At 50.5% G+C, this 27542-nt stretch overlaps 2 protein-coding genes across 2 annotated transcripts in view; one reads left to right on the forward strand and one right to left on the reverse strand.

The window, feature by feature from the left end:
- FAM83G (family with sequence similarity 83 member G) overlaps nt 1-17044 on the reverse strand; it is a 57613-nt gene extending 40569 nt beyond the window's left edge. Inside the window, exon 1 of the mRNA XM_056866318.1 lies at nt 16565-17044. Coding sequence (XP_056722296.1) covers nt 16565-17044 — 480 coding nt within the window. The remainder of the gene's footprint in view (nt 1-16564) is intronic.
- SLC5A10 (solute carrier family 5 member 10) overlaps nt 1-27542 on the forward strand; it is a 128179-nt gene that overhangs the window by 79671 nt on the left and 20966 nt on the right. The window contains exons 10-11 of the mRNA XM_056866319.1: nt 21672-21779; nt 25918-26068. Coding sequence (XP_056722297.1) covers nt 21672-21779; nt 25918-26068 — 259 coding nt within the window. The remainder of the gene's footprint in view (nt 1-21671; nt 21780-25917; nt 26069-27542) is intronic.

Consider the following 27542-nt stretch of genomic DNA (forward strand, 5'->3'; position numbering starts at 1 on the left):
GGGAGTGGACAGATTCACGGAGGAGAGGGCTATTCACGGCTACTGGTCAAAGTGGATACTAGTCATGATGCATCCAGGCTCAGAGGAGCATGCCCATTCTATTAGGTGCTGTGGACCCAGGCAGGATGGTGCTGCTGCAGTCGTCTTGCTTGTGGGCTTCCCAGAGGCACCTGGTTGGCCACGGTGTGAACAGACTGCTGGACCTGATGGACCTGGGTCTGATCCAGCAGGGCTTCTCTTATGTTAGCTAAAAAGGCAAATGCAGTCTTGGGCTGCATCAACAGAAGTATAGTGTCCAGATCACGTGAAGTGATGGTATCGCTTTACTCTGCTCTGGTTAGACCTCAACTGGAGTACTGTGTTCAGTTTTGGGCACCACCATTTCAGAAAGATGTAGACAAGCTGGGACGTGTCCAGAGGAGGGCAACAAAGATGGTGAGGGGTCTGGAGACCAAGTCCTATGAGGAAAGGTTGAAGGAGCTGGGTATGTTTAGCCTGCAGAGGAGAAGACTGAGAGGGGACATGATAACCATCAAGTACTTGAAGGGCTGTCATTAGAAGAGGGTGCCAAGTTGTTTTCTGTTGCCCCAGAAGGTCAGACCAGAACCAAAGGGTTGATATTAAATCAAAAGCGTTTCCATCTAGACATTAGGAACAGCGCGGTTCCTCAGTGGAACAGGCTTCCTCTGGAGGTGGTGAGCTCTCCTTCCCTGGAGGTTTTTAAGCAGAGGCTAGATGGCCATCTGTCAGCAATGCTGATTCTATGACCTTAGGCAGATCATGAGAGGCAGTTCATGAGAGGGAGGGCACCTTGGCCATCTTCTGGGCATGGAGTAGGGGTCACTGGGTGTTTGTGGGGGGAGGCAGTTGTGAAATTCCTGCATTGGACGGGGCTGGACTAGATTACCCTGAAGTTCCCTTCCAACTCTATGATTTTATGATTATGATTTATGTTCTTATCAGGGCATAATACCATAGAATCCACCCTCCAATGTCACCATTTTCTCCAAGTGAACTGATCTCTGTTGTCTGGAGAGCAGTCGCAATTCCCGGAACTCTCCAGACCCTACCTGGAGGTTGGCAACCTTATGTTGGGAAGGGGAGCGAACTGATATAGTGTTGACTTCTGGGTTTTTTTTGGGGGGGGGGGCAGATTTGGCAATCAGGATGCCCCGCCCGGCCATGCTCCTCTGCCTGAGATTATGAAATTTGGGGGGGGGGTGAATTTTTGTTCTGGCGTGGAAATATGTTTGGTGGGCAACCCGGGTTTGCAATCATAAGAAAATATACGTGCGTACATAACATTGCGGTCAATATTTAAAAAATGTGTCGATGAAATTAACCCCCCCCCGACCTTCAAAAAAGCAGCTGTCTGTCCTCGCTTACATCTCCCCGTGCCTCGATTCCCTTTACGTTTCCTTAAAGTACGAACGCGCCTACCGAGATTCCCTTTTCCTGAATTCAAGCAAGGTAGCTGGGTATTCGGGATATGCTGCCAGCCTGCATTTTTTACAGGATTAGGCCCTTACAGACAAGGCTGCCTTAATGCGGTGAGGATTTCGAACGAGGAAGAATGGGCAGCGAGAGCCTCTGTAGCCCCTTTTCACTAGCGGGAATAAGATGCTGTATTGTTTTATTTTATTACTGGGGGGGGGAAATAGGGTGGTAAACAAATCCTTTCCCCCAGCTTCTCGGGAAAGAAGGCTGTTTCCATGGTGCATGCCCACAACAGCGAGGGTGGGCTACCTGTTGGGGAAAGAGGGTGGGCTACCTGTTGGGGAAGCCCCCGGTAGGAACAAAGTCCACTTTGCAAGGCACACCTGTTCTTTTCCCCTGTTCTTTTATCCCAGGGCTACCCAATACTTTGCATCCTATAATTACTAATTGAAATTTGCAAGGGGTTTTTTGGGGGGGTGGGGGGCAGAAAGCACCATGATCCAGCCAAGAGAGAAACAAGGCAGCGGAGGTCCAATTTAGAAACATCTCCTAGGGATCTCCGTTTAAGAAGGAGCCGAGGGAACCGGTGGGTGTCGTGGGAACTCTGACCCGGACATTGCAGACGGCTGTCGAATTTACCTCCCGTCCCCCACTTTGAGGAGCGGCTTACAAAACAGGGCTACGTGGACTGCAAGGTTTTTGCTTGTTAGAAGGCAGGTAAGGGATGGTTGTTGTTCCCTGCACATGGGTGGTAAAGGGCCGTAAGTCCATTCCAAGTTCATTCCCTGATATCTCTTGGCAGGAAAAAAAAAAGCATTTCTGGAAACCAAGGCGGGGGAATTCCCCTTCCTGAGATCAGAAAAGAATTGCAGCTACTCTTCCGGGAATGGAGAGGATCAGGCAGGTATCCGGTCTTGGTAGGGTTGCCAACCTCACATGAACACATGAAGCTGCCTTCTACTGAATCGGACCCTCGGTCCATCGAAGTCAGTAGTGTCTACTCAGACCGGCAGCGGCTCTCCAGGGTCTCAGGCAGAGGGTCTTTCACATCACCTACTTGCCTAGTCCCTTTAACTGGAGATGCTGGGGGTTGGACCTGGGACCTTCTGCATGCCAAGCAGATGCTCTACCACTGAGCTACGGCCCTTCCCCAGGTACAAGCTGCCGATCACCTGCTATTACAACTGATCTCCAGCCAATAGACATCAGTTCACCTGGAGAAAATTTGGCAATTGGACTGTATGGTGTTGAAGTCTCTTCCCTCCCCAAGCCCCCAAAACCTCCCGCTGGTGACGAAGACGGACTTGGCAACCCTGTGTCTTGGGGAGAAAGAATGGGTGCTACCCCAAAATGGCTGATGGGGGGGGGAGTTGCCGTTAACCCTCCCATTACCCATTTCTTAGAGTGAAGTTTTGATCAAGGGAAATGTTCAGGGACAAAAAATAGATCTGAGGTTTCATGTTGGGGACCGAGAAGACCTTCAGATAATGATGCCATTGCTTCAAGCTCGCCAGTATTTATCCCGATGAAATAAACGGTGGCCTCCGTTACTGTGAAGGGATGAGGGATTCTGAAGGGAAGCCAGTATAAGGAGTCCATACGCCTGGGCAGAATGGATTTTAAGACCAGAAACACAAGAAGAGCCCTGCTGGGTCCGACCAATGAGGGTCCATCTAGTCCAGCATCCAACCTCTGAAGAGCCCTGCTGGATCTGATCAGTGAAAGTCCATCTAGTCCAGCATCTTGTGGCCAACTGGTTGCTCTGGCGCATATGGGACACAGAGGCTGAGACCATCCCCTCATGTTGCCTCCTGGAACCGGGATTCAGAGATTCACTACCTCTGATCGTGGAGGTTTTATTTGGCATGCATGTGTAAGGCTCTCCTGCATGTGGCAGACGCTCGATAAATAGAAGGCCCAGGCCGTTGGTGCAAAACAGGTCAAAAAAATAAATTCTTAGAATAGAAATGCCCTATTCCTTTCACCTAAAAGCCTTCTTCTGGGGAATCTGTAGCAATTGCAGTCATCTTTCAAGTGAGCATAAATTCTGTGAATTTAAATTCTGCGACTTTTACGCTCATTTGAAGAATTGCTGCAATAAGTACAGATTCCCCTGAAGAAGCCGTTTGGTCGAAACGCATAGGGGATTTGTGCTTGGTCATTAGCAGCGCGTTCCAGGCGGGAGTGCCCCGCATATTTTTTTTTTTGAGTTTTTCATGCTGAACCATCATTCAGGAAGTGACTGTGAAGCCGGCGCATACCTGCTTCACATTTCTTAAGAGCCCCTTGAACGCGACCTTTTGTGTTTGCTCTGCCTCCACATCGAAGAATCCCCTCCAAGGTGCATGCAAAATCACAGCCGCGGGTTAGCTATGCAAACGGCGGTTACTAATGGAAGGAACAAAGGAGCAGGTGAGTGGGGTGGGTGGGTGGCGTTTCTCCTTTTGCGTCGGGACCGTGAACAGGCGTTTTAAAGTTCGCATTTTAAAAAAGTGTTGAGCGAGCATCAAAACTGGCCCTGCATAAATTGCCATAGGGAATTTTCTATTCTTCCCATCTGTCTCCAAGATGCCCTCCTTACCTTAGAGCAGAAGGAACTTTCACGGTAAGGAACCAAGGTCCCATTCTGAGTAACAATTTTTTTTTTAACCTATTTTGCACCACTGGCCTTATTTTTATCTCCTATTACTGGTACGGCCCTTTTATTTCTAAGCATTTACTTTGAGACAGTACCCCTTCGTCCCTTGAACACAGCCCTGCAGCAGCTTGCAACAAACAGCCCGGTTGTTATGCAGGTGTGCCGTGAAGGTACGGCCTTTCTCGCCAAGGGAACTTTGCCCTTATGTACATATTATGGTTTGGCTTTATTGGTCTTCTCAATAGCTCAGGTGGCCAATTGCATTCCTTTGCCGATGGCCGCTTTGATAAAAGTTCGCTGCCATCCCAAGTCGGGGTGAATGAGCTCGAGAGAGATGGCTGTGTTTGTCGCATTAACCCTCATTTCTTGCCCTCCCGGCGGCAAGGCAAAGCGCCTTCAGAATACAACAGGAGGGGTTCGGCGGGTATATTGGGCACGGTCGGCAAGGATAGATGCCTTTAAGCGACTCTTCCGCCATTCTCATTTCCAAGTGATATCGAGCAAAGTGTCCAGAGGAGGGCAACGAAGATGGTGACCAAGTCCTGGGAGGAAAGGTTGAAGGAGCTGGGGATGTTTAGCCTGAAGAGGAGAAGACTGAGAGGGGATATGAGAACCATCTTCAAGGACTTGAAGGGCTGTCGTATAGAGGAGGGTGCCGATCTGTTTTCTGTTGCCCCAGAAGGTCGGACCAGAGCCAACGGGTTGAAATTAAATCAAAAGAGTTTCTGTCTAGACTTTAAAAAGAACTTTCTAACAGTCAGAGCGGTTCCTCAGTGGAACAGGCTTCCTCGGGAGGTGGTGAGCTCTCCTTCCCTGGAGGTTTTTAAGAAGAGGCTAGATGGCCACCTGTCAGCAAGGCTGATTCTATGACCTTAGGCAGAGGGATGGCACCTTGGCCATCTTCTGGTCACTTGGGGTGTGTGTGTGGGGGAGAGGTAATTGTGAATTTCCTGCATTGTGCAGGGGTGGTTGGACTAGATGACCCTGGTGGTCCCTTCCAACTCTATGATTCTATGAATAGGTAGATAAATTATCGGGCGCATGTCGAGCAGCTTACGAGCCAGCAGGGTATGGTGGTTTGGAGCGGTGGACTCTGATCTGGAGAACCGGGTTTGATTCCCCCCTCCTCCACATGAAGCCTGCTGGGTGACCTTGGGCTAGTCACAGTTCTCTCTGAACTCTCTCAGCCCCCCCCCCCTACCTCACAAGGTGTCTGTTGTGGGGAAGGGAAGGTGATTGTAAGCCGGTTTGATTCTCCTTAAAAGGTAGAGAAAACCAGGGCATAAAACGCAACTCTTCTTCTTCAGTAGAAGGCCGACCACGTTGTCTCCCATTTCCCACTGGAGAAATGGCTGGAGGTAGTCAAGGGAACGTGCACCTCCCCGGAAACTAGAGATCGGCTCTAGGAAAGTCCCTCAACCTTGTGCAGGGACACAGAAGAGCACATTGCATGCTCCTTTTTGTGCCGCTGGGGCCAGAGGTGCCATGTGCCACACTTTCCAGTATAGACACAATTGGATGGGGGAGGGAGCTTTGATGTCGGGAGGAGAGAAGGAAGCTGTCAAAGAGCAGTCCGTGCGCCCATGCAAACACCCCAGGCACTCCGAAAAGATGTGCCGGTAAATTTGGCGCATGCATGTACAGCGTGGTAAACAGTTTCCAGCCCATAGCCCCAGAACTGTAACATAGCCCCAGTAAACAGTCCCCAGCACATAGCCCCAGAACCGATGTGCGTCTCAGACGGCAATAGGATCTCACAGGTATTATGTGCCCGTTGTGGGCGTTATGAGCAGGATGCTGATGCAAAATCGGGGAGGGGGGGGACATCACATGCAAACATGGGCTAGTGCCAATCTGCCCTGAATGCCTTTGGAACAGGGTTTGGCTGTGAGAAAGAGATGTTTGGCATGCCTCCAAGATGTCTGAGGTTTAGATTTCCCAAGCACGTTGACACAGAACTCTGTCTCTCGGCCTCGTGTTTTCCCACCACCAACGGGACAGCCGAAGATACAGCTAGTAGTGGGACCCTGTCTCTGGATCAACCATTGAAGAACCGTCTCGTCTTAAGGGACCGCAAAACGAATTAAGTGGGGCGACGGCGAGGCGGAGAGAAGAAAAGGGAGATTGGCGCATAAATTCCTGCTGGTAACATGTGAGCTTTGACCTGGATGGCCCTGGCTAGCCTAATCATATCAGATCTAGGAAGCTAAGCCGGGTTGGCCTTGGTCAGTGCTTGGATGGGGGACCGCCACCAAGAAGAAGAGTTGGTTTTTATGCCAATAAAGGTCTATGAATGAATGAATGAATGAAGAAGAGTTGGTTTTTATATGCTGACTTTCTCTACTACTTAAGGAAGAATCAAACCGGCCTACAATCGCCGTCCCTTCCCCTCCCCACAACAGACACCCTGCGAGGTAGGTGGGGCTGAGAGAGCTCGAAGAGAGCTGTGACTAGCCCGAGGTCACCCAGCTGGCTTCATGGGGAGGAGCGGGGAATCGAACCGTAAGTCGGCCGCAACTTGATGGTGCTCTCCACTGCCTCCAATGCACGTGAAAGTTGACAACGTGTCCCCTTTCCTTCTTTTCTCATTGCTTCCCACGTGCTCTTCAATGCCTTCAGCGGGATTCTTCGACCGATCAGACTGCTGTGTACCGAGAAGGGGGCGCGTCAGTATAGCCCAGTCTGTCTCCCAGGCCTGCTTGGCGTAGTGGTTAAGAGCGGTGGACTCTAATCTGGAGAACCGGGTTCAATTCCCTGCTTTTCCACATGAGCAGTGGACTCTAATCTGGAGAACCGGGTTCGATTCCCTGCTTTTCCACATGAGCAGTGGACTCTAATCTGGAGAACCGGGTTCGATTCCCTGCTTTTCCACATGAGCAGTGGACTCTAATCTGGAGAACCGGGTTCGATTCCCTGCTTTTCCACATGAGCAGTGGACTCTAATCTGGAGAATGGGGTTCAGTTCCCCACTCCTCCACATGAAGCCTGCTGGGTGACCTTGGGCTAGTCTCTCCAAACTTTCTCAGCCCCGCCTGCATCACCAGGTGTGGGGAGAGGAAGGGAAGGCGATTTGAGACTCCTTAAAGGTAGAGAAATGCGGGCTATGAAAGCCAACTCTTCTTCTTCTTTGGGGGTTACCGACTTGTGCACAGAAGAAGGGCTTTTGCTCCTTTGCGCATGCGTGCATTGTTGAGCAGCAACAAGACATGCAAAGCTGCAACCAGTTGGAGAGATGTTCATTAAAAAAAAAAAAAATTCGATGGGGAGGCTTTTTTGGTACAAGACGTCTCGGCTCTGGAAATCCACCAGGCCCTTCCCACCCTGTCCTTTTTAAGGACACCAGTGGAGTTAATTCGACCCTTCTCATCCGTTCCTGTCTCCCGGCTGTTGTTTCCGAAGCCCTTGCGGGACTCTCTGCCAAGGCTTGCCATCGCTTTCACAAGCTGCCCTCCGCAAGCCAAGTATCGTCTCCCCTTTTCGCCGGATCAACCCTTTGGGGGTCAACGGCGACCCCAGATCGGAGCAAAACTAAAATGCCCACGGAAGATGTTGATGCTCTCTTGCCGCGGAGCCAAAAAAAAAAGCGATTTAAATTTATTTTTCATGGGCGCGATTTAAATTCATGCTTTTATATCCCCTTCAATCCAGAAGTAGTTGGGTTTTTCATGGGGACAAAGCAAGCAGTATTCTACAACGGCTTGGTCTGTCCCCTTCGGAAAAGCTCACGGCTTATGCCCGCCCCAACTCCGCCCAGCAGATTACCCAGTGCAGTTCACCTCTGTGGACACAGCCCCAGCCAAAAAAAAGCACCAGTCCCTCCGGTTTCCTTATATAACTTTTCTATTTACCATGCTCCCCGTCCCCCACCCCGTACTTGGCCACCCCCCCTTTCCCAGACTTTACCATGCCCACCCCCTGTAGAGCTCCGGCCATCCATTGCCAGGAACTTCCATCCAGATAGAGAAGGGAGACCCAGAGCAGACTGGCTGCCCCTCTTCAGAAGGGTGACGGGAGTTTGGGCTTGGATTTGCAGGAGGGAGATCTGGCCTGCCTTGCAGGGAGGCTGTCCCCCGGGCTTGAAACTCTCCCGGCCGATCGCCATTCATAGGGGAGAAGAAATTAGCCGACCTGGGCGGGGACCATTGGTCCGAACCCGGGAACGTTTTTCGTGGAGCGGGAAAAAAACGCGTCGCAACCACAAAGAACGGACCCACACAGGTTTGCGGAGACGCGGCGCTGACGCGGTTTTTCTGCTAAAGCTCGAAGCGTTCATGAAAAATCAAAAAATTTGAAGCGGGCCAAAACAAAGGCAAAACCGCGCCGAACCTCCGGGAAAAAACGCCCAAAGGGTCTGATTTGGTGGCGCTGTTCTCAGTCGCTCCCAGGAGCGAGAGGTACGTTTTGCGGGATCGGGCCAGTGGGCCGTCTAGTCCAGCCTTCCATTCCCCACCGCGGCCAATGAGATTTTGCTGAGCATCCAGAAGAGGGGTCACCAAACCAAAGGCCCCCCCTTTTTGTGCCCCTCTCGGCACCAGGTACTGAACATATTAAGTTGCCTTGCAGACTGTCAAGGCCAGTCTTGTCTGCTCTGACTGGCAGCCGCTCTCCAGGGTCTCAAGTGGAGGTCTTTCACGTCACCCACTGCCTGGAGGCACCAGGGCTTGAACCTGGGGCCTTCTGCATGCCAAGCAGATGCTCTACCACTGAGCCACAATCCCTCCCCTAAAAGAAACCATCTGAGTCAGAACTTTGGTCTGTTGAGATGAATATTGACTACTCTGACTGGCAGCAGCTCTCCTGGGTCTCCGGCAGAGGCCTTTCACATCACCGACTGCCTGGTCCTTTCAACTGGAGATGCCGAGGATTGAACCTGGGACCTTCTGCATGCCAAGCCAAAGCTCTGCTGCTGAGCTGTGGTCCTACCCTGTCTTCAGAATCCTCTGGACTCTCTGTAGCCCTCCTAGCTAATAAGCACTGGTGGACTCTCTTCCATAAATGCATCTAATCCCCCATTAAAGCTACCCACACTAGTGGCCGTCGCAACATCCTGAGGCTGCGGGTTCCGCAGGCAAGTTATGTGTTGTGCATAGAAATGCTGCTGTCTTTTGTTTTGACTTGCCCAGAAAGTCCTGGAGGGGCATGGAGTAGGGGTCACTGGGGGTGTGGGGGGGAGTGAGTTGTGAATTCCCTGCATTGTGCGGTGGGTTGGACTAGATGACCCTGGAGGTCCCTTCCAACCCTATGTTTCTATGAGAGCCGGTGTGGTGTCGTGGTTAAGAGCGGCGTACTCTCATCTGGCGAACCGGGTTGCTTTCCCCGCTCCTCCCCATGAAGCCTGCTGGGCGACCTTGGGCTAGTCACAGCTCTCTCCGAACTCTCTCCGCCCCACCTGCCTCACCTACCTGTCTGTTGAGGGGAGAGGAAAGGAAGGAGATTGTAAACCGGTTTCGTTCGCCTTAAAAGGTAGGAAAAGTCGGCATATAAAAACCAACTTTTCTTCTTCTTCTATGAGTATTTGTTGGCTGAGTTCCAGTTAATAGTCCCATGGCAAGCTATTAATCGGTGCTACGGTTGTCAGCTGTTGATCCTAATAGATAACAGACAATGCAGTCATCTCTCATGGGACAAAGCAAACATCAGCTGTCACCCGAGGCTGAAATCTGGCTGCCGTGTCCCAAGGAGTCCTAAAGGCTGTGATAACCTCCTTGTTCTTAATTTTTATTGGCGCAATGCCGCAATAAATGTTCCTGATTCTCCTTGTTACCTGGCACGGCCGTTTCAGTGCGCTGAAGGCCAGGTGAGGTCACCTGGACCGGCCAAAGGTCTTCCGAGCCAAATCTTTTATTCCCAAAACACTCGGGGCCGCCGGGGTCTCCGTGAAGCAGGGCATGGAAAAACGCAGCCTGGTGTTTTGTGGCATCTTGAATTCTAGCACGGTTTTGGGGGGAGCGTCAGGGGTTCTGGATCCGACCTCTCTTCACCCAATAAGGGAAGAAGAAGAAGAGTGGGTTTTTATACGCCGGCTTTCTCTACCACTTAAGGCAGAATCGAACCGCCTTACGATCACCTTCCCTTCCCCTCCCCGCAACAGACAACCTGGGACATGGGTTCTCGACAAGGGGGCAATTCCCCCCCGGGGGGGATTTTAGGGTTCCGGAGGGGGGGAATTGGGACCACCGTTCAGCAAAGTGTGATGTCCCGTAGGTTAAGTACACTCTGTAAAATTGTAGTTTGTTTTTAATAACTGTTAAAACTATTTTGGGAAGGGGGGGATTATATTCTGAACAATGGTGAAAGGGAGGAATAGAGCAAAAAAAAAAGGTTGGGAACCACTGCTCTGGGAGGTAGGTGGGGCTGAGAGAGTGTGACTAGCGCAAGGTCACCCTGTGGAGGAGCGGGGAAACAAATCCAGTTCACCAGGTTAGCCTCCGCCACGCCGGCTCTCACACCACGCTGGCTTCCGTCCCCTGCTCTCCTCCCCCTCCATCGAATACTCAGAGATATACTACCTCTGAACATGGAGGTTTCACAGTAAGCCCTGCCTTTAAAACTGCTGATACATCAACCTTCGCAGTTATGTTATATGCTATACGAAGAGAAATGTAGTACTATGTGTTCCTTTCCTTCGAAACAAATTTATCCGCCTTTGCGGTTCATCGTTTGATGTCTCGTTTTTTTCCCATCGTGTCACAGCTGATTTATGGCAGCTCCATAGGGTTTTCAAGGCAAGAGGCGTTCAGAGGTGGTTTGCCATTGCCTGTCTCCACTTCAAAACCCTGGTATTCCTTGGCGGTCTCCCATCCAAATACTGACCCTGCTTAGCATCCCAGATCTGACAAGATTGAGCTAGCCTGGGCTATCCAAGTCGGCTAACCCTAATCGGCTGCGACTTGGCCTCACTTTACACCAGTGATTCCCAACCTTTTTTTGACCAGGGACCACCAGGACTTTTTTGTTCGGTGCAGGGACCCCAGGGTCAAAATAAAAATCCCAAGAATTTGAAAATAAACTTTAATCATAACTGTTAAACATTAAACTTAGAATACTATTTGAATATATATTTTTATAATAGAGAACTTTTAATTGAAAATATTGATTTATTATGGGTTTATAACTTTGTTTCGCGGACCTTAATTTAGTTCTCGCGGACCCCTGGGGGTCCGTGGACCCCCGGCTGGGAACCAGTGCTTTACACACACACAACCCTAAAGGCTGCGGAATAGTTTTGCTCACAGGTATCTGTTGGGACTTGGTGGTATGGTTGCATGTGTGAACGGGACCTCCCTCCGTGGCTTGGGACGAAATCGCCTGGGCGAACGCCGATGATTTTGCGTGGGCCAACCAGCCTTTCCGTCGACTGCTTTGGAGGCTGAACGTTCACGTGACCACCGTCCTTCGGCGTCACGTGCAAAACCACCTTTCTTTGTTATTTCTCGCAGCTTCCCAATAATACCTCTCACTGCCCGACTCTCTTTCTGGGACGGCGCCATCTTACCAAAACGCATGTGATGCCAGGCAACTGCGGTGAGTTACCGCACTTGTATTCCCAGCGATGTATTAAGAGTTTGAAAACGTTACAAAAAATACCGTTCGCACTTTCTATGTATTCCCACCGAATGTATTAAGAGTTTGAAAACGTTATAAAAAATACTGTTCGCACTTTCTGTGTATTCCCACCGATGTATTAAGAGTTTGAAAACGTTATAAAAAAATACTGTTCGCGCTTTCTATGTAGTCCCACCAATGTATTAAGAGTTTGAAAACATAAAAATACTGTTCGCACTTTCTATGTATTCCCACCAATGTATTAAGAGTTTGAAAACGTTATAAAAAATACCGTTCGCACTTTCTATGTATTCCCACCAAATGTATTAAGAGTTTGAAAACGTTATAAAAATACTGTTCGCACTTTCTATGTATTCCCACCGAATGTATTAAGAGTTTGAAAACGTTATAAAAAATACTGTTCGCACTTTCTATGTATTCCCACCGATGTATTAAGAGTTTGAAAACGTTATAAAAAAATACTGTTTGCACTTTCTATGTAGTCCCACCGATGTATTAAGAGTTTGAAAACGTTATAAAAAAATACTGTTCGCGCTTTCTATGTATTCCCAGCGATGTATTAAGAGTTTGAAAACGTTATAAAAAATACTGTTCGCACTTGGTTTGGCCCCTTTAGCTGTGAAGACATCTTCCAACCATTTATAAGCCGTGGTAGCCAAAAACCCTTTTAAAGCGATGTTTTTTTATAACATTTTCAAACTCTTAATACATCGCTGGGAATGCAAAGTGCGGTCACCCCCTGAGGGGCAATCTCTGCCATAAAACACGTAGAGGTCGGCTCTGGTCACACGTGCCTGTTTTACGTACGTAAGTGCCGTCAAGCCCTGACCTGGATGGCCCCGGCTAGCCTGATCTCGTCCGATCTCAGAAGCTAAGCAGGGTCAGCCCTGGTTAGTATTTGGATGGGAGACCACCGAGGAAGACCAGGGTTGCTGTGCAGAGGAAGGCGCTGGCAAACCCCCTCTGTTAGTCTCTTGCCATGAAAACCCCAAAAAGGGGTCGCCGTAAGTCGGCTGCGGCTTGACGGCACTTCGCACACACACACACAAGGGCCGTCAAGTCGCAACCGACTTATGGTGACCCCAGCTGGTACCACTGGATCAAGTTCATCGGTTTTGTTGAATAAATTTCAGCTCGTTTTAATTTGATTTTGAATAGTTGCCCAATTAATTGCTACTGTTCCGAAATGTTATTATCATCTTCTTTAGTGAGTCATGCAAACCCTTATTTTGAATAATGCTTTTTATAGGGTGGGGTCTGGGGCGCTGGGGCTGAGTTTGTGGAACCAAGCGGGCGGTGGCCCGAAACCTTTGGGAACCACGGCTCTAGGCTGATCCTGCATTAAGCAGGGGGTTGGACTAGATGGCCTCTAGGGCCCCTTCCAACTCTATGATTCTAAGTAGTGACTCTGCTTAGCTTCTAACTTACGGCAGCCCCAGCAAGGGGCTTCCAAGGCAAGGGAGAAGCAGAGGTGGCTGGCCATTGCCTTCCCCTGCAACGTCTTCCTCGGTGGTCTCCCCTCCCATTACCAACCCCACTTAGTTTCTTAGATCTGACGAATTGGGGCTGTATCACGCTGCCTTCCCTCCCGTGCCTGTGTTAGTTCAGGACGAAACTGACTGAGGACAGAGTTGGCACAAGGAAACTGCTTCTTATAACAGCTCAGCACGGCGGCCATCTGGACGAAGATGACCGGTGCTTGATTTTTAAATTGTGGTGGTGGTGGTTGTAATTTTATGAGCATGGTGCCTGGCAGGTTTTTCCCCAATAGCATCATAGAGTTGGAAGGGACCACCTGGGTCATCTAGTCCAACCCCTGCACAATGCAGGGAATTCACAACTAACTCCCCCCCCCAATGACCCCTACTCCATGCCCAGAAGATGGCAATAATAATAATAATAATAATAATAATAATAATAATAATAATAATAATAATAATAAACCCTCCAGGATCCCTGGCCAATCTGGCCTGGAGGAAAATTGCTCCCTGACCCCAAAGTGGCGATCGGCATTACCCTGGGCATGCAAGAAAGGGCCACGAGAGCCAAGCGCTGACGCAACCCTTCCTGCCCTCCCTCTCATGATCCGCCTAAGTTCACAGAATCACCCTTGCTGACAGATGGCCGTCTAGCCTCTGCTTCAAAACCTCCAAAGGAGAGCCCACCACCTCCTGAGGAAGCCTGTTCCCCTGAGGGTTTTTTAAAGCTTGTTTCATCTTACAACAGCCTGAGGAGTAGGTTAGTGTTACACCCATTTTGCAGATTGCAAACTGAGGCTGTGAAGCCCCTGAATGGTGCTTGTTCTTCGGTTTCGTGCCAGCGTGGTAAAACCCCTGGCAATCAACGCTGCCCCTACTTTGCTGGGCATAGTGCCCTGGCTTTTCTTATGGTGAGAGACAGTGCTGCGTAGTGGTTAGAGTGTCAGACTAGGACCTGGGGGGGGGGCAGGTTCAAATCCCTTTTTTTTTTAAAATAATTTTTTTATTATTTTCACAATTATTTACTGATAGGTAACTTTTCAGCAACACATTCATTTAAAATATACGATATAGAATAAATTTAACAGCGTCGTTGAAAAGCATTTCATCCATTAATAAAATGATATTGAAATAAAAGACTTCCCCCATGACTTCCTCCACCTTGCTATATAGCAAGGGGCAGGTTCAAATCTCCACTCTGCCATGGAAGCTCGCTGGGTGACCGGCGGGTCACGCGCTGTCAGCCTAGCCTACCTCACAGGGTTGTTGTGAGGATAAAATGTAGAAGAAGAGTTGGTCTTTATATGCCAGCTTTCTCTACCACTTAAGGAAGACTCAAACCGGCTTACAATCACCTTCCCTTCCCATCCCCATAACAGGCACCCTGTGAGGTGGGTGGGGCTGAGAGAGCTCTAAGAGAGCTGTGACTAGCCCAAGGCCACCCAGCTGGCTTCGTGTGGAGGAGCAGGGAATCAAACATGGTTCACCAGATGAGTGTCTGCCACTCAAAGCCGGTTCTCCAGATCAGACTCCACCGCTCCCAACCACCGCTCTTAACCACTACACCAGGAGAGGAGAACGACGCTAGCTTCTTTAGAAAGGCAGGTGAGGTATAAGCGAAGTAAATAAATTACTGTAAATTTGGCCCAGGTTGGGGTAAAAGCAGTTTGGGGGTCTTGACTTTCAGTTTGGGCAAAGGGTTAAATAGTCCTTCTTTCCCCATGACATAAATCACAGCCTCGGTAGCTGTATTAAATCAAAGAGGGGCCGTGGCTCAGTGGCAGAGCATCTGCTCGGCATGCTTGGTCCCAGGTTCGATCCCCGGCCTCTCCAGTTAAAGGGACCAGGCAAGTAGGTGATGTGAAAGACCTCAACCTGAGACCCTGGAGAGCTGCTGCTAGTCTGAGTAGACAATACTGACTTTGATGGACCTTGATGGTCTGATCTAAGGCAGCTTCATGTGTTCATGTGTACTGGTGATCAGAATATCAAACTGGGGTTGTGAATACCCAGGATCGAATCCCAAGTCAGCCTCAAACCTGTGAACTTAGGCAGACCATGAGAGGGAGGGCAGGAAGGGTGGCGTCAGTGTTTGGCTCTCGTGGCCCTTCCTTACGTGCCCAGGGAAATGCCAATGGCCACTTTGGGGTCAGGAAGCAATTGTCCTCCAGGCCAGGTTGGCCAGGGTTTTTTGTTTTGTTTTCCCATCTTCTGGGCATGGAGTAGAGGTCACTGGGCATGTATGTGGGGGGACGTAGCTGTGAATTTCCTGCATCGTGCAAGGGGTTGGACTAGATGACCCCGGTGGTCCCTTCCTAGAGTCTATGATTCTACAGTTTCTACGGTTCTAACCTCAGTGGGGGACCTTCAGCCAGTCTCTCTCAACCTAACCTGCTTCACAGGGTTGTTGTGATGACTGAAGAGGGGAACTAGGGGCCTGAACCCAGTGGAGGAAAAGTAGGATTAAAAACGTGATGGATAAATGAAAATCTTGATTAAGGGGATCGTGTAACAGGGCAGAGTAATTCTACCCTAAATTAAGTATATGAAGAGAGGGGTGTTTTGTTCTGTTTTGGTTCTAGCTGACCTCAAGTAGAACTGGAGAACCTTCCATTGGAAATGACAAAAAAAAAAGGCTGCAGTTTAATCCGCGGCCCGATTTCCCCTGCTTTGGCCAAGAAGGGGGTTGATTCAGTCCCCTTAAACAGGAGGGCTCCGTTTTTACGGATTATCCCCCCCCCCAAGGGGTACGCAGCTGTCCGCAGGAAGATGCAGACAGCCTTATCGCCCACCGGGGTGATAAGAGCATCACCGAGCACGCGCAGAGTGCCTTCGTTGCCGAGCCATCGCTGATCATTCCCGCCCACCTGGAACGAGGGACAGGTGTTGCTAGGTTGGAAGGGGCCACGTCCCTACTAGACTCAACCCCCCGTTCCTCGAGCACCTTGGCGCATTAAAAATTCAGTAGCAAACACCATGGCGAAGGGGGAAGGAGGAGAGATCTGGGCCAAGGGCCAGGCTGCAACTCGGTTTGTGTCGGATTTGTGATGATACTAAAACTTCAAAGTCCCATAAGCCATGGCATTTACTGGAACAAGCCCTTTCTATCTATCCTTTCTCCTTTGCGAGTACAGACAGCGTGCCTAGCCCTTGCACAAGAAGGAAGCGAAGATCTCGGGCAAGAAACATAGACCGGGGATGATTCACTCTCCCGGTTTTAAATCCGTCCTCATTCAAACCCATCCAACTCCCCGCACGATTTCTTTACGAGCTTGCACGGCGTCCGGGCCCTTATCACCCGACGAGTGTGAAATCGGCATTAATGCTCGGCGTGATGAACTCATTCCAAACTAGACATGTCGATGCAACATCCTCTAGGGCTGAACGCGCAAGTGGGGTCATCTAACCGTGCGTCCCCGACACGGCAAAGGGGGGTATGCCTCACCTTTTGCGCTTGGAAGACCATCTTGCGGATCACCTCCTTGACGTGGGGTTGGCAGTCGATGGGGGGCTGCATGTAGACGGTGGCCCGTGTCACGCCCCGGTAAGCGACGCTCTCTGGCCACCCGAGGTCCAGCTGGGGGATGGACCGGTCCGACTTCTCCGGCCAGTACTCCAGAGAGGGCAAGGGGCCTTGCTCCCCATCTTGGCTGCCGACATCGCCGTGCTCCCCTCCACGGGGGATATATTCCGAGCCAGGATCGTACGTCTCCAGCGTCTCCAGGATCTTTTGGAGCTCCGGTTCGGAAAGGAAGTCCCTGATGTTCTCCTTCTTCAGGACCTCGTAGAAGGCTTCGGGACCTTTGGACGCCAGGGCTTCCAAAGCCAGCCTCTGTTCCTCACTGTAGAAGAATTCGGGCTTGGACTCGCTGGACCGCCAGTTGACGTGGCTGTCGTCCAAACACTGGACTTGGGAGTAAGCCATGGCGAGCAAGAAAAGGGGGTCCCGATCCCACAACGCCAGTCCCCAAAAAAATAAATAAAAAACAAAGTGCCTATTTGCCCAGTCTTTAAAAAATAATAATAATTTAGTATTGCGTATCCCTGAGCCAAACAGCTAGCAGCGAATTCGGTTCCTCCTCTTTGTGCAAACACACCCCTACGGTTTCCCTAATCCTTTTTCTCCTTTGATCCTTAGCTGGCTTTCGGAGCTGGGTTTGCTTTCCTGGTTACCTCATTTCAGCGGAGACAAAAAAAAAAAAGGTGCAGGTTTAAGGGTGGGGGAGAAGTCTTGTCCGAGCCGATCTCTCTTTCTCGGGACTCTTGGAAGCGGGGAAATCGGAGCAGATGGCAGCATTCGAACGCCGGCCTTGCTGAAGGGTGATCGGCGCCGGCTGGACCCCTTTTGACCCTCTTCCTCTAGTCCTTGGAGAGTCTGTTTCCGTCAAGTTTTAATTTTGCTTTCCAACCCTCCATGGGGTGCAATGCAGGCCACAGTGGCTACACACTCACCAGATCCCACGGCGCCGATTCCGGACCTTTCCCCCTGCCTGAATCCCGCAAACCGGTGTTGCAGTGTCTTCCAAGGGAGTTTTGTTTCCAGACAACCTGCCAGATCCTTCCTGCTTTGGGCTCTGGGTTGCTCTCGGGTTGCCGGGTTGGCCGGAAAGCTTAGGTCTCGGCCAGAAGTGAGAATCAGCAGTGTCGGCAGGGGAGGGGCAGGGGAGGGAGGTGGGAAGGGAAAGAGAAAAGGCAGCCTGAGCAATGTGCTCCTCCTGGCCCCACCTGCAGTCACATGCCTCTGGATCATCCCCCCCATTTCTGGCCCGCCTGCTCTTAACTCCTTCGGCGTATGTCAGATGTGCACACCTCTGGGGCGGGAAGGGCAGGAAACTGACTCATCGTCTCCGGCTGGGCCCGGCTGACCGGGTGAAGGAAAGGAGGGCCAGGCCTGAGTCATGTCAAGGGGATGCTGCCGGGTTTCTTTTTATGAACTATGAAACACAGCAACAATTGCAAAACTTAAATAAATATAATAGTGTTATTCAATCCTCATATACACTATTATATACACTATTAGCAACATCTAATTCACTTGACAAATAAGCTATTTCAAGCGAACAGTAACAAAAAATCAGAGTCCATTGAGTCAAGGTTCAAAGTCCTTTTGACTGTAAGTCCCGTAGGTTGAGGAGGTTCAAGAGGTATGGTTGATTATGTTTCCATTTATGCAGAAGTCCGGTAGTCTTTCCGTTTCGGCTTATAAAAAGCCTTCCTCAGCGACCAACGCGAGCTGTTAGTAACTGGCTTTCGCGTTGGCCTGAGACATGTCAAGGGGATGCTGCCGGGTTTCTTTTTATTGGTACCGCTCGAACCCGGACCTCTCAAACCATTCCAGCAGCGGGAGTCTGTCTGCTTAAGAGCCCTGGGGGAAAGGTGTGGGGCAGGAGCCGCGGCAAGATGGAAGGGCTGGTTTCCTCTCCTGGGTCCAGGTTGCCAACCTCCAGGTGGTGGCTGGAGATCTCCCGCGATTACAACTGATCTCCGGGCGACAGAGATCAGTTTTCGTGGAGAAACGGGCTGCTTTGGAAGGCGGTCTCTGTGGCATTAAATGTAGGGTTGCCAACCTCCAGGTGGTGGCTGGAGATTTCCCGGGATTACAACTGATCTCCAGGCGACAAAGATCAGTTTCCCTGGAGAAACGGGCCGCTTTGGAAGGCGGACTCTGTGGCATTAAATATAGGGTTGCCAGCCTCCAGGTGGTGGCTGGAGACTTCCTGGGATTACAACTGATCTCCGGGCGGCAGGGATCAGTTCCCCTGGAGAAACGGGCTGCTTTGGAAGGTGGACTCTGTGGCATTAAATGTAGGGTTGCCAACCTCCAGGTGGTGGCTGGAGATCTCCCGGGATTACAACTGATCTCCAGGCGACAGGGATCAGTTCCCCTGGAGAAACGGGCTGCTTTGGAAGGTGGACTCTGTGGCATTAAATATAGGGTTGCCAACCTCCAGGTGGTGGCTGGAGATTTCCTGGGATTACAACTGATCTCCAGGCGACAGAGATCAGTTCCCCTGGAGAAACTGGCTGCCTTGGAAGGTGGACTCTGTGGCATTAAATATAGGGTTGCCAACCTCCAGGTGCTGGCTGGAGATCTCCCGCTATTACAACTGATCTCCGGGCGACAGAGATCAGTTCCCCTGGAGAAACTGGCTGCTTTGGAAGGTGGACTCTGTGGCATTAAATATAGGCTTGCCAACCTCCAGGTGGTGGCTGGAGATCTCCCGCTATTACAATCTCCAGGCGACAGAGATTGGCCCCCCCTCCTGGAGAATGTGGCTACTTTGTAGGAGGGACTTTATGGCATTATACCCCATTGAAGTCCCTCCCCTCCCCAAACCCTGTGCTCCTTAGGCTCCACCCCCAAAATCTCCAGGTATTTCCCAACCCAGAGCTGGCAACCCTGCCTATGTCCCCATTCCTCCTCTTCTTCTGCTGGTATAGTGTAGGACTAAGGTCTGGGAGACCGAGGTTCGAATCTCCACTCTGCCATGGAAGCTTGCTGGGTGATCTTGGCCCGGTCGCAGGCTCTCAGCCTAGCCAACCTCACAGGGTTGTTGTTGTGAGGATAAAATGGAAGAATGATGTAAGCCACTTTATGTTTCCCTTGGGGAGAAAGGCAGTGTATACATAAAGCCAGTGTGATGTAGTGGTTAAGAGCAGCGGACTGGGTTCGATTCCCCACTCCTCTACATGAAGCCTGCTGGGTGACCTTGGGCTAGTCACAGTTCTTTCTGAGTTCTCTCAGCCTCACCTACCTCACAAGGTATCTGTTGTGGGGAGGGGAACGGAGGGAGATTTTAAGACAGTTTGATTCTCCTTAAAAGGTAGAGAAAATCAGCATATAAAAACCAACACTTCTTCTAAATAAATACAATGGGGCCTGGAGTTATCCTGGATTTACCCCTGTTCTTTGAGCTACAGAGATCAGCTCCCCTGGAGGAAATGGCAACTTAAGAGGGTGGACTCTATAGTATACAACAGAGTCTAGAAGTAACAGAAGTCCTAGAGCGGCATCACATCCCCACTGAGTTCCTTCTCCTTCCCAAACGCTGCCCCTAAATCTCCAGGGATTTCCCAAGCTGCCACCTAGGGTTGTCAGCTCTGCCATTTTCTCCAGGTGAACCGATCTGTATCGGCTGGAGCTCAGTTGTCACAGCGGGAGATCTCCAGCCGCCACCTGGAGGTTGGCAACCCTCCTGACACCCCAGCCCGCTGGGCCATGCAAGGATTATTCTAGCCTCACACTCCATCTTACAGCCGCCAGTCGCTCTGAGAAGCTGAAAGTAGGCCGTGAAAGCAGCCCTCCCTCGTCGTCTTTTGCCCTCAGCATCACACGAGGTATACTGGCGCTGAACATGGAGGTTCTATCCGGCTCATCGCTGTTAACCCGGTTTGTTTGGGGTGTCCCTGGTGTTGAGAAGAACTGAGCAGCCCTTGCTCATGTAGACACCGTGACGTCTGCACCAGCATGAGGCACGGCGTTGGCACCTCTATAATTATTATGACATTATTATTACTAGCAACAACAGTGTTTTCGCAAGGAGGTAATATCTTTGCTGCCCGCTTTTTGGAGAGTGCTAGGTACCAATAAAGCCTCCCTTACCTTAAAATTAGAGCCTGGGCGCACCCGAAGACCAGTAGATTCCAGGTCGGGATCTAAAACGAACGGCCTTGAGCATTTTTATTGGTTTGACTCACTTTCCCCACTCTGTCCTTACCAACACCCCTGCGAGGTTGGTTAGGCTGAGAGGAGATGGCGGAACTTGAGTTAATTCACCCGTTCCCCCCTCCAGGGCTGAATAGGGACAGGCAAGATGGGGACTGGCCCGAGGTCACCCTGCGCTTTTTGTGGCGAGCGGGAGTTTGAGCCTGAGCCTGCCAGGTCCCAGTCCAGCCCTTTAACCACTGGGAGTCCCAGGTTCAAATCCCTTCTCTGCCATAGAAGTACCATTCATTGCCTCTCAGCCTAACCGACCTCACAGGGTTGTTGTGGGGATAAAATGGAGGATGGGAGACCCAATAGAAGCTGTTTTGGGTCCCCATTTGGGGAGAAAGGTGAGGATGAATGAATGAATGAACGAATAAATGAACGAATAAATGACTTAATAAATGAACGAAAGAAGAAGAGGAAGAGTTGGTTTTTATATGCCGACTTTCTCTACCACTTAAGGAAGAATCAAACCAGCTTACCATCGCCGTCCCTTCCCCTCCCCACAACAGACACCCTGTGAGGTAAGGGGGGGCTGAGAGAGCTCGAAGAGAGCTGTGACCAGCCCAAGGTCACCCGGCTGGCTTCATGGGGTGGAGTGGGGAATCGAACCCGGTTCCCCAGATTAGCCTCCGCAGCTCATGTGGAGGAGTTGGGTGCCAGAAAAAGCGATGGGGCCACGGCTCCCCTGAGCTAGGACCATGGGAGAATCGACTATAGTATTTTTAATTTGAGATCTCTGACTTCATCGATTTCCTCCCCAGCAGCAGCTCCTCTGGGCGCCGTGGGGCAGTATGGCCAGGAGCCCAGGAAACTGGACCGCTTCTGTTGTCTGTCGTTTCAGATGTCGTTGCCTGTGTGGACCCGGAGGAATGCGCTCAGGTGTGCGGGGCGGCGGTCGGGTGCTCCAACGTCGCTTACCCCAAGCTGGTGATTGAGCTCATGCCGAGCGGTAAGTGGAACTCAGATGGCGCTGACCTTGCTGTTGCCTGTCTGGGTCGGGCCGTACCATAGCACTGGCACCACCAACCCGGTGCAGAAAAGAGCAACCAAAATGAGCAGGGGGCGAGAGCAACCGCCCTATGTGGAGCGGCTGAAACGCTTCGGGCTGTTTAGCTTGGAAAGAAGGCGGTTCAGGGGAGACGGGATGGAGATCTATAAAATTATGCATGGTGTGGAGAGAGTGGACCGGGAGAAGCTTTTCTCCCCCTCTCATAATACCAGGTCATCTGCTGAAGCTGGAGGGTGAGAGATTCAAAACAGATGAAAGGAAGTACTTCTTCACCCAACAAATAGTTAAACTGTGGAACTCCCTGCCCCAGGATGTGGTGATGGCTGCCAGCTTGGAAGGCTTTAAGAGTGGCGATGGCTGCCAGCTTGGAAGGCTTGAAGAGGGGAGTGGACATGTTCATGGAGGAGACAGCTATTCATGGCTACTAGTAAAAATGGATGCTAGTCATGATGCACACCTATTCTCTCCAGGATCAGTGGAGTAGGCCTGTTATATTAGGTGCTGTGGAACACAGGCAGGATGGTGCTGCTGCTGCAGTCATCTTGTTAGTGGACTTCCTAGAGGCGCCTGGTTGGCCACTGTGCAAACAGACTGCTGGACTTGATGGACCTTGGCCTGATCCATCAGGGCCTTTCTTATGTTCTTATGTTCTTTTTCCTCTTTTTGACCGTATTTGTTTGGGTTGCCGGGTAAAATCGAGACTCGTCCAGGTTGATCTTGGGTTTCCCGACCCAGCGGGGATTTTTGGTCTCCTCCTTCCGAACGAGGAACCACAAAGCAATGACTCATGGGGGGGAATTGGCGCGGCATGTTTCTCGGTACAAATGGGGATTACGGATGTCTTTGTATTCCTGACTCTTCCACTGTTCATTCTGAAATGGGGAATAAGGATACCGTTTTTATGGCTCTTGGCCGCTCTGAAATTGGAGCGCGCCAGGAAACAAGAACCGAAGGGCTTAGCTGTGGGTTGTAGCGGCCCCCGCGGCCTCCGTGGCTGGTTCCCACAGGTGTTCTGTCCCCCCACCCTCCCAAATCGGGGCAATTTCATTGCAAAGGAGTACATCTCAGTTTGCCATTTCATCCTGCCCGTCTTCCCCAGGACTATTCTTGCTTTCAGCGCTGGAGACTTCCAATGAAAGTGGTGCTTTGGTTATGGGTTTTCTCTACTGTGGCCATATTTGGGGTGGGGAAGTGATGTAGCTGTTTCACAGCTCGGGCCCGGTTTCTGAACACTTCTGCCTCCAAGAAACCTTTTCCAGATCTGCTGAGGGACTCCTGCATGCTGCATACACTCCATTCACACAGGATGCTAGCAGGGTTGTCTGGCCCCGCTTTGCCACCGGTGGGAGGTTTTTGGGGCAGAGCCTGAGCAGGGCAGGGCTTGGGGAGGGGGGGGACTTCAATGCCATAGAGTCCGATTGCCAAAGCGGCCATTTCCTCCAGGGGAACTGATCTCCACCGGCTGGAAATCAGCTGTAATAGCAGGAGATCTCCAGCTCGTACCTGGGGGTTAGAAAATCTGCAACGGAGTCTCCAGTACAAAAGTAGCAAAAAACTCTTATTGGTGCTTACACATGTAACATCAACGATACAAGCGTGAAAGATACATATAAGAACAGTCAAAGTTATATACAGTATCATCATCATCATTATTTATTGAATACAGTCATTCATTCATAAACCTTTAATGGCATATAATCTATATTCAGTATGTACAATCTAAGTAAGGTGCAGTCTCAATGCACCAATTGCCATGTTCTTTCAAGTAAATGTTGTATTTTCTTCAAAAAGTCCAATAGTAGGTACTATCCCAAAAGCACACTTAGATTGTACATACTGCATATAACTTTGATTGTTCTTATATTTATCTTTATGTACCAATAAGAATTTTTTGCTACTTTTGTACTGGAGACTCCGTTGCAGATTTTCTAACCATTGGTATTGGCACGGAGGTGCCTATTTTGTATAGTACCTGGAGGTTGGCAACCCCAGTGCTGCAGAGGGTTCTGGGAACACTCCATTCACACGGGATGCTAGCCAATCTTTTTTTGGGTTTCGATCCCTTTCTTACCAGTGCTCCTTTTAGGGTTAACAACCCCTGGGTGGAGCCTGCAGGTCTCCCAGAATTATAATTTATCTTCAGACTACCAAGAATCCCCTCCGAATGTCCCTTGCCTTGAAAGCCCTACATTGTCGCCTTAAGTCCGCTGTGACTTGGCAGATCACACACCCAAAAAAACCCTTTAAGGGTTCTTTCTATTAGGCTTTGTTGTCAACTTGGTTCCCTCCATCCCCAAATCTCTAGGAATTCCCCACCCCAGCGTCGGCAGCCCTAGCTCCTTACCAGCCCGGCCTGGTTTACTTTCACCCCTGTGCACACAACGTTTCCCTACAACTTCAGATTACAAGTGAAGATCTGCAGAGGTGGAGTAACTTTTGGGGAAGTGGTTACTTACCGGTCCCTCCATTGAGGAAAGGCTGATAAGCCATCTAGGCCAACATCCCGTTTCCGACAGGATCTACCAGTTATCCTAATCCTATCAGCAAAGCTTGCAGCTGTCCTCCAGCCGAGAGAGCCCTTCTTCTCGGGGTAGCCACCCAACCGAGCACCTTGCACCTCGGGGAAAGCTTCAGACTGTGCTGAGCGGAGTAGTAGCAAGTAGGCTGCCGTTTGGGAAATCGTGGACCTGGGGGGCAAGGCGAGTCGAGAGATCTTTACCTCCCTTTGAACGAGTCCTGCTGAATTTTTGGCACAGGAATCGCCGGGTCTCGTCAACCAAAAGCGAGCAAGAAATCAGAAGGAGGTGGAGACTGAGAAGGGCGGCCATGAAGGAGCTAGAAAAGATTCCTAAGTGCAAGGAGGCGTCGCGGGCGACCAAGAGCAAGAAAATTCATGCGGTAGTATTCCCCATTAATATGTATGGGTGTGAAAGTTGGACGGTGAAGAAAGCTGATAGGAAGAGTGTAGATTCCTTTGAAATGCGGTGTTGGAGGAGAGTTTTGCGGATAACTGCGGACCACCAAAAGGACAAATCAGTGGGTTCTAGACCAAATCAAGCTGAAATTCTCCTCCCGAGAAGCTAAAATGACCAAACTGAGGTGATCATCCGCAAGAGTCGCTGGAAAAGACAATAAGGCTAGGAAAAGTGGAAGGCAGCAGGAGAAGAGGAAGGCCCAACATGAGATGGGTTGATTCTATAAAGGAAGCCACAGCTTTCGGATTGCAAGACCTGAGCAAGTAGGGTTGTCAACCTCCAGGTATTAGCTAGAGATCTCCTGCTATTACAACTGATCTCCAGCCGATAGAGATCAGTTCACCTGGAGAAAACGGCCGCGTTGGGGTAATTGGACTCTATGGCATTGAAGTCCCTTCCCAACCCCCGCCATCCTCAGGCTCCATCCCAAAAACCTCACACCGGTGGCAAAGAGGGACCTGGCAGCCCTATGAGCAAAGCTGTTAACAATAGGATGGTTTGGAGGTCATTAATTCATAGGGTGGAGAACCAGGGTGGTGTAGTGTACCATCATCTGAGACCATCAGGGGGGTGGTGTACCATCATCTGGGTGGTGTACCATCCAGGGTGGTATACCATCACCTGGGACCCATGATCAGGGTGCCATGGTTGATTAATAATTTAATGTTTTAATTACATACATGTTATTTATGGTTTTAATTGCAATAATTTAATACTGTTAGCCACCCTGAGCCCAGCTTTAGTCGGGAAGGGCGGGATAAAAATATAATAAATTAATGAATTAAGAGCAGCAGACTCTAATCTGGAGAACCGGGTTTGACTCCCCGCTCCTCCGCATGAAGCCGGCTGGGTGACCTGGGGCCAGTCCCAGTTCTCTCCAAACTCTCTCAGACCACGCGGAGGCAGAAGATGGCAAACCAACTCTGAACGTCTCTTGCCTTGGAAACCCCACGGGGTCACCATAAGTCAGTTGTGACTTGACGGCGCACACTCACAATTCACAGGGTCGTCGGAAGTCGGAAGCGACTTGACATCACAGAACGCACGCATGCATTTTTCCCCCCAAACCCAGGCAATGATTGCATTGTGCTTTTGCCCTCCAGGTCTGCGGGGATTAATGATCGCGGTCATGATGGCTGCTCTGATGTCATCGCTGACCTCGATCTTCAACAGCTGCAGCACCCTCTTCACCATGGACATCTGGAGGAAGATCCGGCGGGAGGCCGCAGAGAAGGAACTACTTCTGGTTGGAAGGTCACTGCTTGGGGGGGGGTGTGCCATGGGGTGGGAAGGGGGTGGCGAATTAGCCCTATCATGATAATGTTCATTAAGCGCTTAAGCGGCTACTCATCGCTTTGCAAAGTTCGGCTCCCAATGTAGCATATGGTCCTTTAACATACAAATACGATACAAGATGCTCAGGTAAGCAGTGACTTCTGGGTAGGGTTGCCAGGTCCTTCGCCACCGGCGGGAGGTTCTTGGGGCAGAGCCTGAGGTTTGGGGAGGGGAGGGACTTCAATGCCATCAGAGTCCAGTGGCCGAAGTGGCCATTTTTCTCCCGGTGAACTGATCTCTGTCGGCTGGAGATCAGTTATAACAGCAGGGGATCTCCAGCTAGTACCTGGGGGTTGGCGACCCTAATTCTGGGTCTGCTTATGATGAAAAGCATGCCGGGCCCAAAGACACCCATTCATCTTCATGTTGTTATTCACTTCTAAGTAACCGCTTGCCAAACTCCAGGTGGTGGCTGGAGATCTCCTGGAATTACAAGTAATTTCCAAGTGACAGAGATAATTTCTCCTGGAGAAAATGCCTGCTTTGGAGGGTGGACTGTATGGCATTATACCCCACTGAAGTCCCTCCCCTCCCCAAACCCCACCCTCCTCAGGCTCCATCCCCAAATCTCCAGGTATTTCCCAGCCCGGAGCTGGCAACCCTAAATACTGGTGGTTCTCCGACCACAGTTTCAGCACCACTGCTTTAGAAGCAGAGTTAGAAATTACTCGGAGAGGCAAAGCTGGTTCATTCTGCCTCGCTTGGGTCTTTCACAACCATAGGTGATGAAGGAAAGCTATTTCTAGGAGAATCGTATCAGTCTTGCATTCCCAGTCTGTGATACCTGTAATACTCTTCTGTCCCCTGTGGGAGCCGAGAGATCTCTTCTGATCTCTTTTTCTGGCCCTGTTCTCCGTCGCTGAGAATGATCGTCCCTATTTGTTCTGCAGACCTAAAGACTCTGGAGTCCTTTTCCGCTGGCATCAGGGCTTTAGTTGATCTGCCTGTGTAATGGATTGGACGATTTCATTCCCCGAGCATTTCCTGGTGGTGACGAAATAATACCATTTGCATGCTTGATGGAGCGCTGATAAGCCGTAGCCTGAACGGCACGTCGTTGCCCTTAATATTTAATCACCCAGGGCCACCTAGTTTTCTCAGGTCACTTCTATGAACGCTGATGGGTCGGCCCAGCCGGGGCCTCATGAAAACTGCCGCGTATTATGGTCGAACCGCCAACCTCGCTGACTTAATCGTTCTTGTGAAAGTTGGCCATTACGGCCCTGGCGATCATTGACTCGCGCGCACATCCGATGCATTCGCCGGCTCCCCCGATTTTGCCTGTGTTAACCATCCTCAGACTCCTAGGTAAAGCAATCCAAACTTTTGTAAAAAAAAACTCTTTCCGGGTGGCCTTGGAGACATTTCTTTTGCCACGTGAGCCTGGGCGTAT

The sequence above is a fragment of the Euleptes europaea genome, chromosome 21 (assembly GCF_029931775.1).
Source record: "Euleptes europaea isolate rEulEur1 chromosome 21, rEulEur1.hap1, whole genome shotgun sequence".
In the NCBI taxonomy this organism is placed as follows: Eukaryota; Metazoa; Chordata; class Lepidosauria; order Squamata; family Sphaerodactylidae; genus Euleptes; species Euleptes europaea.